We start from the raw sequence: 19,736 nt of genomic DNA, 5'->3' as shown, positions 1-19,736 counted from the left end.
TGATATTAGATACCAGTGGAAAGCTGGACAAGTGATATAGATATGTGCTCATGGAAGAAATAGAGAGTATCCAATAAATATATGAAAAGATGTTCAAATAAAATGTGCTATATAATTCATACTGTGGAATACTATATAACATTGAAAATGAGTGTGAATTAGAGCTGTGTGTGTCAGGCTGGATGGTTCACCAACATGTTCGGTGAAAAAGGCAAATTAAACAAAAATGAATGCAGTATGATGCCGTTTATATAAAGTTTTAAAACAGAACTGTATATTTTTTAGGATATGTGTGTGTATGTACAGAGTACATGAAAATAACACCAGACTTAGAATTTGGTTATTTCTTGAGCAGATGGTGCAGAGGAGGATGTATTCAGGGAGTTGTAAACAGGAGACTTCAGCTGTATAAGGGCTGTTTCTTAGGCTAAGTGCATGGGTGTTTATTATATTATTCATCATGTTTTATTGTGTGTTTAAAGAATTTTGAAATAAATGTGGAAACTATTATCTAAAAAGTAGATCCCAGTGAGCAGGAAGAGAACGTTAGTAACATCTTCCCAAAATTTTAGCATGTCGTTCTTCAGACTTCCTGGTTGTTAATTTTATTGTTTTTACATCTCTCTTGATTTTTTTTTTTTTTTTAAAGGGTATTGAATATCGAGCAGCCATGGAATGCCTCCAGAAAGCAGATAGAAGGAGTTTGTTAGCTGAAATTCAAGCACTGCATGCTCAGATGAATGGTAAGAAAATGACTCTGAAAAGAGAACAAGAGAATGATCAGCCAAGCCAAGGTATGCTATATGACAGGCTCACGTGGTGACACAAATAGGTGAAACGGTTTCACTTTATTATTATTCAGTTAAAACACATTTTTTCTTAGTCACATTTTCTTCTCATTCTCACATCAGGAAGTTAATCTACATTAATTAGGGATTAAAGGGGTGTCCAATTTGTCTTAAGAGATACGTGTGTGTGTGTGTGTCTATATATATATATATATATATATATATGTATACACACATATATATAATTTAAAAAAATTTTTTTTTAGAGTTGAAAAATATTTGTTTACATTAGGGTTCTCTGACCAGGCCAAAACTCATTCTCAGCTTTGGGAATGAAATAAAAAATGCTCAGTTATGCTGTGCCATCTAAGCTTATTGCTGCATCTTATAAGCAGCACTTCTTGAATTTGGGAGGAGGAGGTAGTAGTGGAGGTAAGGGGGTTATTGCTCAGTCGCAAGAGAAAAAATGCTGTCTGCACCAGACAGGCTGGTAAGGACATGCTTTAAAATATCAAAGGACTTTGCTTTTATCTCCTGTAGAGGTTGAAATTGGCTTTAGTTAGCTATGTGTGGAAAAAGAATGATGGTTAACTCTTACAGAATACTTTAATCCAACAGACAGCAATTTTCTGACATATAAACAGATACATTTAATTTAAAATGAATAAGCATTGCCTTGATCAGGTTGTTTCACCCGTTAAGTTCATTATCTTTCTTTGTTTTGAAGCTCTATGTTTGGATAACCTAAAAGAAAAAGAAATTCTCAATGGAAGTAACGATTTCTTTTTAATACCTTTTTTGTGTGTGCGAACTGTAACATACATACAAAAAATGCAAAAATATACAGTATAAAAACTATTAAATGAATACCTGTGGAAACCTCATCCATGTCAAGTATTCCAGAATTCCCCTCCTGCTACTCTGTAGTAATATAGAACACATCTTCCTCTGTGGTACCCTGGAGGTAACCATTGTCCTGATTTTTTAACTGCCTATTTATATATTCCTAAACCACGTAAGTTTAAGGTTTTCCTTGCTCTTGAACTTTATCACTCTGTATGTATTTGCGTCTTGTCTCTTTCACCTCTCTATAACATTCTTCTAAGTTACCGCATTTATCTCTAGTTTATTCGTTTTTGTTACTGTATAGAATTCCCTTGTGTGAATATTTCACAATTTATATATCCATTCTGCAGTTGAACATTTAAGTTGTTTCTACTTTTTAGCTATTAAATTCAGTCTCTTCTACACATTGTTATGCCATGTTTCTGATGCATACATGCGTGAGTCTTCTGGATACATACCCAGGAGTAGAATTGCTAGATCATAGAATACATATCATCAAATTTATTAGACAATGCCAGACTGTTTTCCAAAGTGGTCATACCAATTTGTGCACTTTCTAGCAGTACATGAAAGTTCTGTTGCTTCACATTTTTGCCAAAAGTTGATATTGTCAGCCTTTCGTTGCCAATCTGGTGGATATGTGGTGGATTGTTGTTGTGGTTTTAATTTACATTTCTCTAATAACTGAATTGGCTTATTTGTGGTATGATTATTGGCTAGCTGGATTTTTGCTTTTGTGGTATCCTTGTTCAAATCTTTTCACTTTTCAATAGAGGAATCTTAAATTGAGCTGCAGCTGGAAATCATTAGAGATTAAAGTGAAATTTTTCATCATATCTAGTGAAGACACATACATGTCTTTGTCTTCATTTCTGTTTAATATAAAGGTAGAAACACCTGTACTTTTGCCAATTTTGAAAGTTATACCAGTCTCACATTTGTCATTGAAAAGCTGAAGAATTTAAATATCTTTAAATTAGAGAAAACAGGTATAATGAGGTTACAAATTAAATATATCCCTTATATTTAGACATAGGATTAATTGCAGATTATTTTTGGAGAATTTATTAGTATTTTACTTAACTAAATAGGACCCTGTTGAAAGCTTAGTTAGTATCACATAGATACATATTTATAAATGTAAATCCTTAGACTCTACTCTCTAAGAAATAGTTTTAAAATTCTCACTTAGCATGAACACTCTAAAGCCAATGTAATTCCTGTCTCATGATATCAGTAATATGAATTGTAATAGGAAGTAATGAACTTTGATAAAATTTTTTAAGTTAAAAATACATTTAGGGTAGAATAGAGAAACAGAAGAACAGAGTTAAAATCACCCCTGGAATCTCCTAAATCCTAAACTAATGACTATTAAAACCCAGGAAATATGTCTCCAGACACATTTCATTGTGCATGTGTACATAAGTTTATATTTTTTATAAAAATGGATCCTGATGTATATATTTCATTACATTTTTTTCATTTATTATCCTTAGGGATTTAAATATTTCACTTTGTTTTCATTGTGACAAACATGTAGCAAGGGTTTGGTATGTTTTTAAAGAAAAAACCGTAATCCAAATTGGCGTTTGGACTTCCCACTTTTGTTATAATGAAATTCCTAGGGACTGTCTGCGAAGGAGGGCTGAACAAAACAAGCAAGCAGTGCTAATCATTGTAGTCAGAGTTATGGGGTGACTCCTGCAAGTACTTCGGCTATCAAAAACCATTGGAATTTTTTAGTGTGAGCTATCAAAATTCTGAATGAACAAATATAAGTTCCTATTTATAGTATTATGTGAGCACCTCAAGTTTTTTTTTTTTATTTCAAGTCTTGTATCCAGTAATGAACTGTTAAGTTTTTATCATCCTTATATACTTATACAAAGTTCTGAAATCTTGACAATATAGCACTATGAGGAAAATATGCATATGCATGTATTTATATAAATAGCTAACTTTGGGGGCTGTAATCTTTTCACATTTACTTTATAGTAATCTCTTAAATAACAAGTCAGTTATTATCAACAAAATATAAGCCAAATATGAGTTACTAGATCATATTTTAAATATTAATAATTTTTCATTTAGAACTCTTGGAATATAATATGCAGCAGAAGCAGTCTCAAATGCTGGAGATGCAAGTGGAGCTCAGCAGTGTGAAAGACAGAGCAACAGAGCTTCAGGAACAACTGAGTTCTGAGAAAATGATGGTTGCTGAACTGAAAAGTGAACTTGCACAAGCTAAACTGGAACTAGAAACAACACTCAAGGCACAGCATAAGCACCTAAAGGAATTAGAGGCATTCAGGTGTGCCAGTCTTCCTAATTATAAACCTGTATTAGTGAAGGACTTGGAGTAATTTTGTCACAGACATTGTGCATATCTTACAAAAATGTAACATTGTATATAATATTTAAATAACATAAAACTGTTACTTATAGGAAAAACTACAGTGGAAAGGAAGCACCCAAAATTTTTCCAAATGATAAACTCATGATTAGGTATTTTGGCGTATTCTCTACGTGGCTTCAGTTCTGTTTGAGACTTGTTGTTGTATAAGATTAAGATACATAAATTTGACCTTCATTTTACCACCAAGTAATTTGTAGTGATATTTATGATCCCAATGGAATTCATGGTTTAGTTAGCTAAAATATGCAAAATTTTTTGAAGATAATGCTTGTAAAAAGGATGAATTTGTTGGTGTAAATACTGAGATATTCTGCTTGCCAAGGACACATTACAAGTATAGTCATTATTTTGAACTTTTTCACACACAAACAGCGGTTCTTCTGTTCAGTAGAAGTTAAAGGAAATTTTTATTCATATTATTTTGTAACAATAAATTGTTTACAATGGTAAATAATAACTAATAGTTATATTACTAGAAACAGTTAATTTGACTGAACCCCAGTCAAAAAATCTTTAATCTTTACATGGTTTATATTTTCCTATTAGCAGGTTTATATTTTCCTGTTAGCGAGTTTATTTTTTATTATTATTATTATTTTTAATTAAGTTATTTATTTTTGGCTGCATTGGGTCTTTGTTGCTGCACACAGGCTTTCTCTAGTTGCGGCGAGTGGGGGCTACTCTTCCTTGTGGTGTGCGGGCTTCTCATTGCGGTGGCTTCTCTTGTTGTGGAGCACGGGCTCTAGGCACATGGGCTTCAGTAGTTGTGGCACGTGAGCTCAGTTGTGGCTCATGGGCTCTAGAGCACAGGCTCAGTAGTTGTGGCGCACGGGCTTATTTGCTTCGTGGCATGTGGGATCTTCCCGGACCAGGGATCGAACCCATGTGCCCTGCATTGGCAGGCTGATTCTTAACCACTGAGTCACCAGGGAAGCGCCACCTAGTTTATAACATGCCGCCACTTTTCAGTGGAAGCTGTTCTCTGTCAATAATATACTTGGTCAAAGTAGTTTTATGAAAGTTCATTTGTCTCTGTGGTTTAGGTTGGAAGTTAAAAATAAAACGGATGAAGTACATTTGCTTAATGACACATTAGCAAGTGAACAGAAAAAGTCCAGAGAGCTTCAGTGGGCTTTGGAGAAAGAGAAAGCCAAGCTGGGACGCAGTGAAGAGCGGGATAAAGAAGAACTTGAGGTATTGTTATCTTTGTCTTTAAATATCTGTGAAAAAATCCACAGTGATAGAAGAGAGACATTCCTCTTCCTATAATGTTGACCTTAGACTCATTATTAGGTATAATAAGTCGTTCACTATGTGTTGAATATTATAATGTTATCTAAAGTATTATCAGGAATTGCTAATGGTATGATCTTTTTTTGTTTTGCTGCATCCAAGGATGCATAGAGACTGTTCTGCTACAGCATGTGTTTTAGGAATTTGAATTAGTGCATATATAATTTGATAAATATGGCAATTGTGTCTTTTTAATGCAGAAGTAGTTTAGGTTCCTGTTTTCTCCTAGGGAAGGAGAGCAGCGATACTTTTCTGGCAGCAGGAGCCCTTGCTACTATATTTTAAGACGCTGGGCTCTCTCCCAGAGAGGCACACCCGAGCCTTGCACAGCTCACAGCTCAAAGCAGGTTGTACTGCAGGCAGTGCCACTTTAGCAGTTCCCCCTGGCTCGGAGCTCTTCTTCTATCCACATAATCCTGGTACTCGCTAGCTCTGTGCTAAAAAACTGTGTAGCCAGAATCCAGATTTTCTGCCGTTACTTTTTTGGGTTTTTTTTAATGTCCACCATGGATGGTAGCCTCCAGGCACAGTGAGCTTTCTACCTAGCAAGGACATGTTATTTCCTCAGGTATTGATTACTATTTTTTTAATCATTACAAATTTTTATAGGTTTTGAGTAGTTTGTCCCTAAACCTCCTCTCCTCATAAGCCCTATTATTTTTAGTTATGTGGTATGGTATTGGAAAATTCAAGGGTTTTCAGGAACTCCCATCACATTATATCAGAAATACTTTTCTTTTCTTTTTTTCTTTAACTTTATTTTATTTTGTTTTTATTTTTGGCTGCATTGGGTCTTCGTTGCTGTGCGTGGGTTTTCTCTAGTTGCGGGGAGCAGGGGCTACTCTTCATTGCGGTGCGTGGGCTTCTCATTGCAGTGGCCTCTCTTGTTGCGGAGCACGGGCTCTAGGTGCACAGGCTCAGTAGTTGTGGCTTGTGGGCTCTAGAGTGCGGGCTCAGTAGTTGTGGCGAACGGGCCTAGTTGCTCCGCAGCATGTGGGATCTTCTGGGACCAGGGCTCAAACTCGTGTCCCCTGCATTGGCAGACAGATTCTTAACCACTGCGCCACCACGGAAGCCCAGAAATACTTTCATTTTTAAAGGTTATTAATCCTAGAAGAAATGTACTCTGCTTCATATTTCTTAACCAGATATGATTAATGTTGGGAGAGAAAATATTACGTAGCTTAGCCCTATTTTGTTGATATTCTTTGATGAAAATCAACTGGCTGTCCAAATAATTACACTCTAACCACTGAAAATACAAGTTAGTAAATTGGATAATCAGTTCTTTTACCAGATACTATCAACTTAGTATTAATAAAGGCACAATTGTATACTTAATATTATTGAAAGTATTCTCCATAATATTAACATAAATTCTTAAATTCAACTTTCTCCTACAAGGATCTGAAATTTTCACTTGAGGGTCAGAAACAAAGGAATATTCAGCTAAATCAACTTTTGGAACAACAGAAACAACAACTAAATGAATCACAGCAGAAAATAGAATCACAGAGAGTGCTACATGATGCCCAGTTATCCGAAGAACGAGGTCGAAACTTGGAGCTTCAAGTACTTCTTGAATCTGAGAAAGTTCGAATTCGGGAAATGAGCAGTACCCTGGATAGGGAACGGGAATTACATGCACAACTACAGAGCAGTGATGATAGTGGGCAGTCTCGGCCATCCTTACCCTCTGAGGACCTCCTTAAAGAGCTTCAGAAACAGCTAGAGGAGAAACACAGTCGCATAGTAGAATTGTTAAATGAGACTGAGAAATATAAACTGGATTCTTTGCAAACAAGACAGCAAATGGAAAAGGATAGGCAGGTTCACAGGAAGACATTGCAGACAGAACAAGAGGCCAACACTGAGGGACAGAAAAAAATGTATGAGCTTCAGTCCAAAGTGGAAGATCTTCAGCGCCAACTGGAAGAGAAAAGGCAACAAGTTTACAAGTTAGACCTTGAAGGGAAACGACTGCAAGGAATTATGCAGGAATTCCAAAAGCAGGAACTAGAACGAGAAGAAAAACGAGAAAGTAGAAGAATTCTGTATCAGAATCTTAATGAGGTAAATTGACATTTTGTTTTAAAATATTTTTTAAAAGAATACTGTAGCCATGTGATCATATATAATTTTGATATTGGATTAAATTATTTAAATAGCTATGTACAAATCATTTAAAAATGAAATCTATAGAAGTTTATTTGGAATAAAAACAATAACTGTGTTCCCCTAAGAAAGAATGTGATGTGCTATTTATTTTATAATGATTGTTCTTCCCTTTTCTGTCCAAAATTGCCAGCCAACCACTTGGAGTTTAACCAATGATCGAACCAGAAATTGGGTTCTTCAACAGAAAATAGGAGAGACAAAGGAATCAAGCTATCCTAAAATGATTGAAATGAATGGAGGAGGAGCTGGCTATAATCATGAATTAGAAATGATCAGACAAAAACTTCAACATGTGGCTTCAAAACTACAGCATCTAGCCCAGAAAGCCTCCAATAGGTTAGAATTTTCTGCCTGACCTTTGGAAATGGCATTCTTAGACAAGCTGGACAGAATCTGTCACTCACTCTTAGCTAGCCAGGGGTGGGAAATTCAAATTTTAAAGTTAATTCATGTTTACATTAGGAGGTGATATTCTTTAACAAAACTCACATACCTGAAAAAAAATATCGTTAACATCCTGACTCAGGGAAAGAGAACACTTAATGTAAAGGAGAAGTAAGAGGTGAAGCAGTGTTGCCTGATGTGTAATGTTTGTGTTAGTCAACACTGCTCCTTGAGATGATATGTTTTGACTTTTTGCCCTTTTTTTTTTTTTTTAAGACTACAGTTTGAAACAGCAGATGATGAAGATTTTGTTTGGGTTCAGGAAAACATTGATGGAATTGTTTTACAACTACAGAAATTAACTGGCCAGCCAGGCGAAGAGGTAAGACTTTCTAAAAACACTTTGTATAGTATCGAGAGCAAAGATTTAATGGAAATTATATGAATCATTTGAAACTGGCACTGTATGTTCTAAAGAGTTTTAATTATATCTTTTCATTTATTTAAAATAATAATGTTTGCCTTTCCCCAATAGAAGGTAGTGAAAGTTTGAGGGGAAACAAAATTATCATTATTGAATAATTATAATTCTTATTATATTATGAAAAGTTTCTTGAAAGAATAGTCTGTCTTTTACCCTCACCACTCCATGAAACCACCCTCAGGATGCTACCAGTGTGTTGACAATTGACTAATCTGGTGAATCTTTTCAATCCCTGTAATTCTTGGCTTCTTTGTAGCATCTGATACTTTTGACCTCTTCCATTTTAAATACCCTCTCTTTCCTTTCCTTTGTGTTAATATTCTCTCATTTCTTCCATTTCTTTCATCAATCACCTTCATGAGTTCTTCTTATGCTCATCCATTTTTTTCCTCTAACTGAAAGCTCATTCATTCCCACAGCCTGAATTCTCAGTAGACTTAATTATTGAACAAATACTTACATTGGGCACCTGCTGTGTGCCAGGTACTATACTGGGTTCTGGGGCTATAGTGAACAAATCTGATAAAAATCTCACCTTTATGGAGCTTATCTTCTTGTGGACTATGGTTCTATTCTGAAACCTTCGTCCTGTGGTGCAGGTTTATCTTTTCACTTAGTTATGAGACATCTTTCCTTGGGGAAACATACCCCATAGTGACCCCTTTAGCAATCTCACAGGCACAATCCAAACTGAGCGTCGTCTTCCTTTTCTCCTTCCTATCCCAAACCCACATTTTTGGTCATGATATCACCCAGTTTAGAGAGTTGAAAGTCACCCTAGACCCTTTCCTTCATTCTTACTTGCACATCCAAGCAGTCACTAAGTCCTGTGCCCTCTACCTCCTAAGTGCCTTTAGTCATTGCCTGCATTCAGGCCTTCAGCATTTCTCACCTGGACTGTTGGCAGTAACTTCCTGATGTGTCTGCCTGACATCAGGATCTTTCTCCTCTAATTTACTCTACTTTGCGCAGTACTGTCAAAGGAATCTTTCTCACACGTAGATTTTGTTTATGGCATGCTACAGCCTAAAGCCTTTCATGGCTCTTCACTACCTACATTTAGGTCTATTATCCATAAAATGAAAGCAACCTTTAATCTTAACAGGTGTGTTTTAGCTCCTTAAAAGCAACACACTCACGCTCAAGCCTTTGTGCCTTTACATGTACTCTTCCTTCTGCTTAATATGCCCTTCTTTCCTGCCTAGTAGAATCCTACTTATTATTTAAGACGCAGCTCAAGCACTATTTCTTCATGAAATCTGTTGTTCTCAGTGACTTCACATTTTATATGCATTATTTGTAAAAGTTTGTGCTTATATGACCTTTTGCCATTTTGTCTTTTAGCCTACCTTAAGGTCCCCAAGTACTTCTTGTGGCTCATTAACTGAAAGACTACTAAGACAAAATACTGAGCTGACAGGACATATCAGCCAACTGACTGAAGAAAAGAATGATTTAAGAAACATGGTTATGAAGCTGGAGGAGCAGATCAGGTGTTATCGACAGACAGGAGCTGGCAGAGATTATGTACGTCTGATTTTATCATGGCAGCATACTAAGCATCTGATTCTTAGTAGGATCACTGGAAAATTTTATAGGAATGACAGTAATAATAATAGCTATTATTTATTTATGGGGAGCCTTCTCTGCCAGATTCTGGGTTATATATGTTCAGAATCTCTTATCCACACCCTGCCTTGCACTTCAGAAAACTGAAGTCAGTAGTCAAACCAAGATATACTTATCTCCAAAGCCAAGTACTTTGCTACCTATGGACCGATTGCAGATACATGTGAAGAAGTGTTCACATGTGCATTCTGCCTGTTCTTGTCAGTTATTTATCAGTAATTGTGTTCATAACTGAAGTGGAAAATGCCATTAAATTACATATTTCAGTCTAATAAACTACTCTGGGAATTTATTTAAATTTTTTCCATTTAAAAACTACAAAATACTAAATTGCTAGCTCTGTTACCATCCAATATAAAGATAGGAAGGACCTGTAAGACCAACTGTGTGGTCAGATGCATGATAACACATCCACACAGCCTCTATAGAGACCCACTTCCCTATGTACAAGTTGGGTTTTATTTCCCCACTTCTCCAGTGTACTTTTTCAGGCACAGGCTCAACATTTGAACCCAGCTGGTCCATTTTTAAAGTCTACCAAAAAAAACAAGCAAAAAAAGGGAAATTCCTTGGTGGTCAGTGGGTTAGGACTCTGCACTTTCACTGTTGTGGCCTAGATTCAGCCCCTAGTCGGGGAACTAACATCCTGATAACCTTTAGTGCAGCACGGCCAAAAAAAAAAGTCTCTAGACTTTTTTAGTTGAAAGCTCTACTAATCCAAACATCTTCTCTGGGGCCAGGCTTTCACACGGATTTTTAGTTGTAAAGTTAATCTACTCAGCAAGGTCATAAACTTAAAAGTTAGTGGATATTCTTTAATGTCAGTTGAGATTGGCTTTGAACTTCCCTGTCTGAGGTTGGAAAGCTGAGCATTCTATAACCCTCATAGGGATACCTTTGATATGTTTAATTCAGATTCTTCTTCAGAAACTTGTTCTTTAAAATCATGTAAGTAGGCTCTGGCCTCTGCAGTCTTCTAGGTTTTCATTCAGTGGTGGCCCCAACATTGAAGCCATCATTGCTTCAGAAAAAGAAGTCTGGAACAGAGAAAAGTTGACTCTCCAAAAATCCTTGAAACGGGCAGAAGCTGAAGTATACAAACTAAAAGGTGAACTAAGAAATGAAGCTTTACTTCAAAATCTGAGCCCTGACTCTGAGCATGCCACTGTAAAGGTAGGAGACATCTTCCATCTAAATGTATACTAGAATTGGTCCTCTGCTTTTGCCTTATTTCATCTATCACTAACCTTAATTGTCAGACTAAAGAATTTTAGGTGGCACTCAGGCTGTGTCTCTAGGTCTCTGTACTCAGTCTGTCATTGAATGCAGATCTCTAGCTGGTCACAAAAAAATTGTGGTGAAGCATGCCCGGGTTTGGGACAAGATTAAGTTCTATTAATGGTCACAGAGGCAGCACCTTGAGCTCATGGTCCCATTTCCCACAGTCTCATCCCTAGAAGACCAACAGAAAGTTAGCTTTTCAACTCCCAACAGAAGCTCTCTACTACTGTCAGTATTAGAGGATCATGCTCTGTAAGTGGTAAGCCCTCTGAATAGTCTCTCTAATGACTAATGATGAATATTGTAGTACAACTACCTTAACCAGTTAACGTAAAATCCAAAAAAAAACAAGGAAAGAAAGAAAATGTTTGGAATATTTATTCCAGCTATGGAGTGAACATAAATTTATGACTCTTAAAGGGACAGAAAACATTAACATTGAAAAAGTTAAATAGATCAGTGATGATACTAATAAAGTAGCTCTATACAATTAAAAAAACTCAGGTGATAATGCAAAGACAAAAATTTTTGCAATGAATATGATTAATAGGAGCTAAAATCCATTCACTAAAGGGAGGCAGAAGTATAAAGGTTTAACTTTACTTTTTACCTTTGTTGATAAAGTAGAAAACAGTGATAGGGTACCTGCCATTCTACTACTGCCACTTTTTAAAAATAAAGTCTAGGTTATCTTCCCCTAGAGAACAGTTTGAATAACTTCTTAATAATGTCTTTATGTTTTTCTTTTCTTTAAACATAGAGAATTTATGGCAAATACCTGAGGGCAGAAAGTTTTCGGAAAGCTCTCATTTATCAAAAGAAATACCTGCTTCTGTTACTGGGTGGGTTCCAGGAATGTGAGGATGCCACCCTGGCTCTGCTTGCCCGAATGGGGGGACATCCGGCCTTCACGGATCTAGAGGTGATCACCAGCCGTCCAAAGGGCTTCACCAGGTTTCGGTCAGCTGTCAGAGTGTCCATGGCAATTTCGAGGTAAAATACTTGAAAGAAAATGCATTTTAATAGACTTTCTAAAGAGATTAGTTATTTTCAGTTCTCTTTTCTCTACCCGTTGTGCTCCATATTCATATAGTATAAGACACTTGCCATCACTGAAACATGTCTACTTCTCTCTACGTTTTCATCCTTTAGTCAGGGATACTTTATGTTATACTATAGAGAGCCTATGAGAAGGGCCCTCCCAGAGGCAGGCAGCCAGTGATTCGGCTGGGACATCCAATCTGGGTTGTCTCTCTTTTCTTTTTTTAATTAATTTATTTATTTAGTCTCTTTTTTTTTAATCTGAATAAGTCCATGAACTAGTTCAGACATATAAATAAAAGAGATCATAAGAGAGAAAAGTGTTTTTTGAAAAGTTACTTAGGCTGACATACATTCATTTTCTTCATTACTAAAATAACCCACTCTCACAGCCCAGCTACAGAAAGCCCTGGCCTGACTCTGCATTGGACTGTGCTGTTGCTTTTGTCACTCCTTCTCTGGTAGTTCCAAGCTAGGAACTCTGGTTATACCCAGACACCTAGATACCTTCTCCATGCTTCTTCTCCCTTTTACTTCTGTAGGAGCCAGACAGTCTCGAAGGAAATTTTTTTTTTAAGTATTACCCAATTCCGTTATATTGAGGTTATTTACAAGTACCTCAAAAGACCACCAAGGCAGAATAAAAGGTGTGATTTATGTTTTTGTGTGCTGGGTAGCATCTGCTGGCTTTCAGCTCCTCACTGCCCTTCTAGGCCAGCCTCCATACTGCCAGGGGCTTACAGCCTGCGGATTGTGTCTCCCAGACTCCTTGCCAAATGGCGTCCTTTTTGGTTCTGTCTTTTCTTGGCAGTAGCACAAGAATTAGAAGGTTGGAGAAAGCAAAGAGCTTTCCTTCCTCATCTTTTCCTTTTCCTTTGTCATCTTTCATTCCCTTCATCACCTTATACAGCTTGTACAGGGTTAAGTGCTGGGAGATGCATGATAAAGAAAAAAGACATAATCCCTGCCTAAATCCCTGAAGGCAGCTCACTTTCTAGTGGGGCATACCAATATGCACATAACTTAGGAGACACTAAATGACAGATCACAGGAGTTAGCTATTAATTTCGATTTCAAGAATTCGAGAAGGCTGCATGAAAGCCAATTGCCATTGAAGGACTTCACTTTTTCACCCTCTTTTTCTTGACCTCTTATATGTTTATTGTATTTTGACCCTCCTAAAACTGAGCCTTGAAAATAGTTGGAATTAAGAAGTCAAACCTGGTGTTCCAGAAAGCTCTTTGGGCTAGGACGGGGCAGGCAGCTGCTTGCTACAGCTGGGCTGTGACACAGCCTCCCCTGTTCCTTTTGAAGCCATCACTGCTTTTCATCCCTGATTACATGGCCTCACTCCTTTTCCAGTTTTCCCTGCTCTCTCTTACTGCCAATTTAAGGGTCTTTCTGTTCTCTTTCCATCTCATCCCCCCTTTAGTCTCCATTCTTCTTCTTTTCATTTCTTCTCACCCTTTCTTTGCCCATCCAATTAACCTTTTCTGCTTTTGCTCTTCATCTGTTATTTTATTTTATTTTATTTTTTGGCGGTACGCGGGCCTCTCACTGCTGCGGCCTCTCCCGTTTTGGAGCACAGGCTCCGGATGCGCAGGCTCAGCGGCCATGGCTCACGGGCCCAGCCGCTCCGTGGCATATGGGATCTTCCCGGACCGGGGCACGAACCCACGTCCCCTGCATCGGCAGGTGGACCCTCAACCACTGCGCCACCAGGGAAGCCCTGCTCTTCATCTCTTTATGTCCCATGTACCTCTAAAGCCAGAACCTGGTACTGGCAAAAGAAGAGACCTCTGGTGCCTCATGGGAAGCCCTGTTCTTCTGTTCCAGTCAATTTTGCCACAAACCAGGGGACATTTGCATAATCTTAGATGAGGCAGTCATGTGATTATATAGAAATTTGTTCTGCATTCATATTTAAACGTATGACTTGATTTTTGTTGTAAGTGTATGTTTATACTCTTTACACTGTAGATGTTCTGTGAAATTCTTTCTTGGGATCTTTTTTAGAATGAAATTTTTGGTTCGACGGTGGCATCGAGTCACAAGTTCTGGTTCCATCAATATTAACAGGGATGGCTTTGGATTGAATCCAGGTGAAGTCAAAATAGAATTTTTTCTTATGTTGATGATGCTGTAAAATTACTGCACGTGTAATACCTTCCAAATAATGTGTTCTGGGACCCATGTTGTCCGAAGACAAAGCCCTTATAACTAACAAAGCTGGGGACCTTGCTGTTCTAAAGAGTAATAAAAGCTGATATTTATGGAGCACTTAGTTCACACTAGGCCCTGCTTTTTTCCATGTATTCTCATAATCCTATGATGTAAATACAGTTACTATTCTTTTTACTTTACAGACGAAAAACTGAGGCATGGAAAGCATTTGTCATTTGTCCCAAATTACCCAGTAGGAAGTGGTAGAGTCAGCAGCAAACCCTGACAGTCTGGCTCCAGAGCCTACTCTTTGCACAACTGCGTTTAAGGCTCTGGTTCAAGATAGGATTGCTGTTACTCTAGTATATGAAAGTTTTGATTTGAAATTTTCACAATTTAGCAATATTCAAACAGGTTTCTGTTTACCAGTAGGTGATATAACAGTTAAAATTCCTTCTCTCTACACTGAAACATTAGGGCTTCAACATTTCAGGCAAAAGGATGAGGTCAAAAGCTGGGGAGCACACAGAATTATAGACACACAGCATATCTATATGTATTGGTAGTAAACCACTGTTACATGTTTTACACAGAGAAAGAGGAAAATATATGTGGTACTCTAAGCAAAATGTTTTTGAAATACGCCTCCTTATACTGAAACAGCTGAAATTTGTACCATAATGAATTCTGTGTTGTAAGTTAGCATATCTTGGTTTCAAGTTTTTTCCAGTAAAAGCCAGTATACTAGAGTGATAAAAGGACTTGGCTGTATTCATCTAATATTTTTTATCCACATTGCCTTTTCTGTCAAACCACACACAGACACCCCTCACTTCACCTCTAGTTAAAACTAAGAAGCGGTCTTTAAAAAATAAAATAGTTTATTTTCTTAGAGGTGTAGTTCCAGATTATCAGAAATACTAATATCCAAAGATAAATGAAACAAGCTGTACTATTGTTTCTCTCCTGTAGCAAGAATAATTGAAAGTGACTATACATAGGAGATAGTAGTGTAGTACAGTATAGTAAGTCTTTTGAACCCTTATCCATTTTGTAGAAATTTTTCAAGGGCTTGGTATTTTTTTTCTTTACAAGGTACATTTTGGATTACTTTAGGTGCCGAAAAGACTGACCCATTTTATCATTCTTCTGGTGGGCTGGAGCTATATGGAGAACCAAGACAGAGTACGTATCGCTCAAGATCAGATCTGGACTATCCAAGGTCTCCTTTACCATTTCAAAATAGGTAAGAATTTGATGAAATCTATACTAATATACTAATACTTAACAGAGAATGAAGGACAGTGTTAGGGCTTTGACTTCTTTGCATTGAAATAGCTAAATGTGTCTTTAGTTATGTATTAGTTACATAATCTAAAGCTCAGAATCAAAAACAGTTTTTGAATTTGTAACTGGTTTCCAAGGGTATAGGAAACAGAGCTGATCAAGTGTTATTTAGTATGTATGCTGTGGCTAGACATTGAGAAAGGTATTAACTAAAATTGAGAGTCTGGAATTATGAAAACACCTCTAAAGTTTGCAGGGCAAGATGCATTTATATATATGCAGCCTTTATTGATGGCCTCTGCGACAGGCAGTGTACTGGATGTACATTCTTTTGATGACTTAGTAGCTGCTTTGAATTTATTGAAGAGTTTTTTCCTTTCCACATGATTCAGACTCAGTAGTATGGGCTATATAGATTGAGCAGTGTACAAGTGGTCTACCTTTTGAGGGCAGGGTGGTGGTAGGCTGAGTTACTTGTATTGTTTCTGGATAATTGGGATTCATGTTTGTATTTTTAATCTCATAGGTACCCAGGTCCTCCAGCTGATTTAAATCCTGGTTCCTTAGCATGTTCTCAGCTTCAGAATTATGATCCTGACAGAGCCCTGACAGATTATATCACTCGGCTAGAGGCACTGCAGAGACGACTTGGAACTGTACAGTCAGGTACCCTCAGGTTAACCAAGTATTGGCAGCACCATAGTGCTTGATAGACCCGGAACGCTTTCTCTTTCTGAAATTCCTTGACCTTCCTCATTAGGATAATCAAATCTTACAGTTCAGTGCCTGAGTTGCCAGGCTAGACTTTAGGAATTTAAGACAAAACATGATTTATCACCCTGGATCCCATTCTCAGCCCCCCAAAATTCCTGCTCATCTCATTGAAAAGACTGATTAGGGGAAATGCACGACGAGCACCAATGTGCAAAGTACTCTGAAGCTTACACAGTCTGCTAGAGAACTTGTTCCTAAGTAATACATCGTGAGGCATGCAAATAAGGGATAGCGAGATGAGAGGAGGACGCAAGTACTTTAAGCACTTACTGCAGCCATTATCTCTACTAGGACCTTGTACTCTTACGTATGATCCAAGGAACCCATCCCATTCAAAAGACTGTAAGAATGACGTTTTATTTTTCTCTGCTCAAAAACACACGCAGAAAAATTTCATTATTAGTAGAAGTGGATTCCCTTCCTTGTTTATAGTGAGAAAAACCTCTTTTCCCGTCTCTCTTCAGTTCACTCCGATTCAAAGATTTTGAATCATTTTAATTTAATGAGCTTTAAGTCTATATATATATATATATATATATGTTACTATTATTAGAGACCCTTTTCTCCTACTATTCCCACAAAATAGATAGGACTAATAACCAGTTATTTAAGTTAGTAGTTTATCTCTTCATACAAGAAATCACCTAACCCAAGAAACTTGTAGAAAACTTTTATTATCATAGCTGGGCTTTGTTGGTTTGAGCATCTAAATTTCACAAGACCCAGATTTTGAAGACCAAAAGGTATTTCAAGAGGTATAGAACATTGAACCTGCAGGGCACTTTACAGAGAATCTTAAAATTAATCTCACTTAGCATGCTATGGAGCCAGCCACAATGGCTTTTAAATATATATTAAAAATCCCTTTTAAAAAAATCAGTTCAGGTCTGAATAAGACTTTTTTAGAGGAAAACAAAGCATTTTTTAAAAAATGATGGGTAATAATCTTCTGCCCATGATGAACTAGTCTAAGTCACAATCTAATTTGAAATCATTGAATTATCCTGTTCCTGTCTTATAGGTTCAACTCAGTTTCATGCTGGCATGAGAAGATAATCCTTTGAAACATCATGAATCGAAGTGATTTTAAACAAATTCCCTTTTGTAAATCAGTGGTTCTTTTGTGCTTTTGTATTGTGGATATTCAATGGGACCAATCTGAACACAGCTTATGATTGTATACAAATCCCTTGCCAGCACATGAAAACAAACTGGAATTTGTACATATAAGCATTGTGTATGTATTCATGCACAATAATCATTAAATTACATGTATATTTGTGGAATGCTAATTTAAATGATTAAATTATAAACCTCGTGTATTTATCAAATGGGTGAAAAGATTAAACTTTTTGGCATTATGTTACTGTTGAATGTGTAGCTTGAGGTGTCCTGCACTTTTCTTAAGGCTACTGAAGTTATATGTTTCTGCCTAATATATTTGCTACTGGTGATGAAGACAGATAATATCACTTGTAGAGACTTATTTTTGTATAATGGTAGAAGTTTTGAATTTTATGGGATATTTTGTCAAGTACTGAAATAAAAATGACTTCACCATTTTAACTACACTGTATTTGAACCTTCTTCACTTTTAACGAGCCATAGTTCTTGGTGCATGTCTTAGTACGTTCGGGCTGCTATAACAAAATACCATAGCCTGGGTGGCTTATAAAAACAATAGAAATTTATTTCTATTCTATTTATTTCTAGTTCTGGAGGCTAGCAAGTCCAAGATCAAAGCGCCAGCAAATTTGGTGTCTGGTGAGAGCCCATTTCCTGATTTTGTAGACTGCCATCTCCTCACTGTGTCCTCACGTGGCAGAGGGGCAAGGGGGCTCTCCAAGGTCTCTTTTATAAGGGCACTAATCCCATTCGTGAGAGCTCTGCCGCCATGACCTAATCACCTCCCAAAGGCCCCACCAACAAATACCAACAAATTGGGGATTAGGTTTCAACATACGAATCTGGGGAGATACAGACATTCAGCCTACAGTAGTATGTATCACCTTATTATATATCTCAAGTATGTAGCATTTAGAGATTCAGAAAGTTGTCCTAATTTTAGAATTAGCTACTATTGGGATTTTTCTTTCCCTACACGGAGAAAGAGTTTTTCCATGTGCCTTTTTTTATCAACTTTAAGTCTACATATAGTCTTTTTTAGAAGCCAAATGAGTATTTTCATGATAAATCCATATTTGCCCTATTATGTTTAAGGTTACTTATATCCAAAGGTGTGTCCTCACAAAGCCATGCCCACTAAGATAATACAGAATCTTAAATTTTATTAACCACAATGCAGCAGAATTAAGCAGTATTCCTGCTGTCCAATCCAAATTCAGAGTGAGATGCTTTCACAGAGATAATATGGATCTCAATGTTATTTCTTAACTAGAGTCCTCCTGATAACATGGCCATCAGTATTTGATATTTATTTCCAGAGGATTTTATCTTACCATTAGATATTCTATGATTTACACCAACACAAACAGGCAATCTACACGCTTGGAAATTTCAAATTACCTAAATTTTCCATATTAGCAGCTGGGTTCCAATAAGGAGTTCTAGAAGTTACAAATGTATTCTAAAACAGTTGAAGAGGGGAGGTTGTGGGTAAAACCTTTTTTAGCTAAACATAGCTTTCCATTCAAGGCAATTCTACTCTTGAGAGAGAATGGAGAAAAGAGCAGATAAACAAGTGCTCTGATCAGTCTTATTATTTCACTCCCATCATTTGACCATCACCGTCCTTATGACATTAGGCCTCTGCAGTCAGACTTGTTAATGCTTCTCAATAATTGGTCTGTGGTTAAAAACTAAATCTTTTTAAGTCTTCTTAAAACTATTCACTAAACATGGACCAGCCTTACCAGAGTTTTAACTTTTTTGTGTGCCATGAACCTCTCTAGCAATCTTGTGAAACTATGGATCCCTTCTCAGAATAATGCTTTTAAAGACATAAAATATACAGGATTGCAAAGGAAACCAAGTATATAGAAATAGTCAAACTTTAAAAAAGTTTTTGTGATGAGTAAAGAAATAAGATCTAGCAGATCTAATAACTATAATACCGTAATGTCAAAGTAGTGATAAAAGTTAAAGATATTTCAAGAGATCTGCAACATCTATAATGGGATATGAAAAGTATCTGTGATTTCTGTTTGCA

The 19,736-nt window shown here is 36.9% G+C and overlaps 1 protein-coding gene across 2 annotated transcripts in view; it reads left to right on the top strand.

The window, feature by feature from the left end:
* The window catches only part of AKAP9 (A-kinase anchoring protein 9), a 149,008-nt gene extending 131,385 nt beyond the window's left edge, over positions 1-17,623 (top strand). For both annotated transcript variants that reach the window (XM_065884369.1, XM_065884370.1), the window contains 13 exons: positions 650-794; positions 3,729-3,948; positions 5,097-5,247; positions 6,751-7,419; positions 7,655-7,860; positions 8,185-8,290; positions 9,737-9,919; positions 10,994-11,194; positions 12,063-12,295; positions 14,360-14,445; positions 15,623-15,752; positions 16,320-16,459; positions 17,589-17,623. In XM_065884369.1, the coding sequence (XP_065740441.1) occupies positions 650-794; positions 3,729-3,948; positions 5,097-5,247; positions 6,751-7,419; positions 7,655-7,860; positions 8,185-8,290; positions 9,737-9,919; positions 10,994-11,194; positions 12,063-12,295; positions 14,360-14,445; positions 15,623-15,752; positions 16,320-16,459; positions 17,589-17,623 (2,505 nt within the window). The remainder of the gene's footprint in view (positions 1-649; positions 795-3,728; positions 3,949-5,096; positions 5,248-6,750; positions 7,420-7,654; positions 7,861-8,184; positions 8,291-9,736; positions 9,920-10,993; positions 11,195-12,062; positions 12,296-14,359; positions 14,446-15,622; positions 15,753-16,319; positions 16,460-17,588) is intronic.
* Positions 17,624-19,736: the final 2,113 nt, after the last annotated feature.

The sequence above is a fragment of the Phocoena phocoena genome, chromosome 9 (assembly GCF_963924675.1).
Source record: "Phocoena phocoena chromosome 9, mPhoPho1.1, whole genome shotgun sequence".
Classification (NCBI taxonomy): domain Eukaryota; kingdom Metazoa; phylum Chordata; class Mammalia; order Artiodactyla; family Phocoenidae; genus Phocoena; species Phocoena phocoena.
This window is presented reverse-complemented; position numbering and strand designations above follow the sequence as displayed.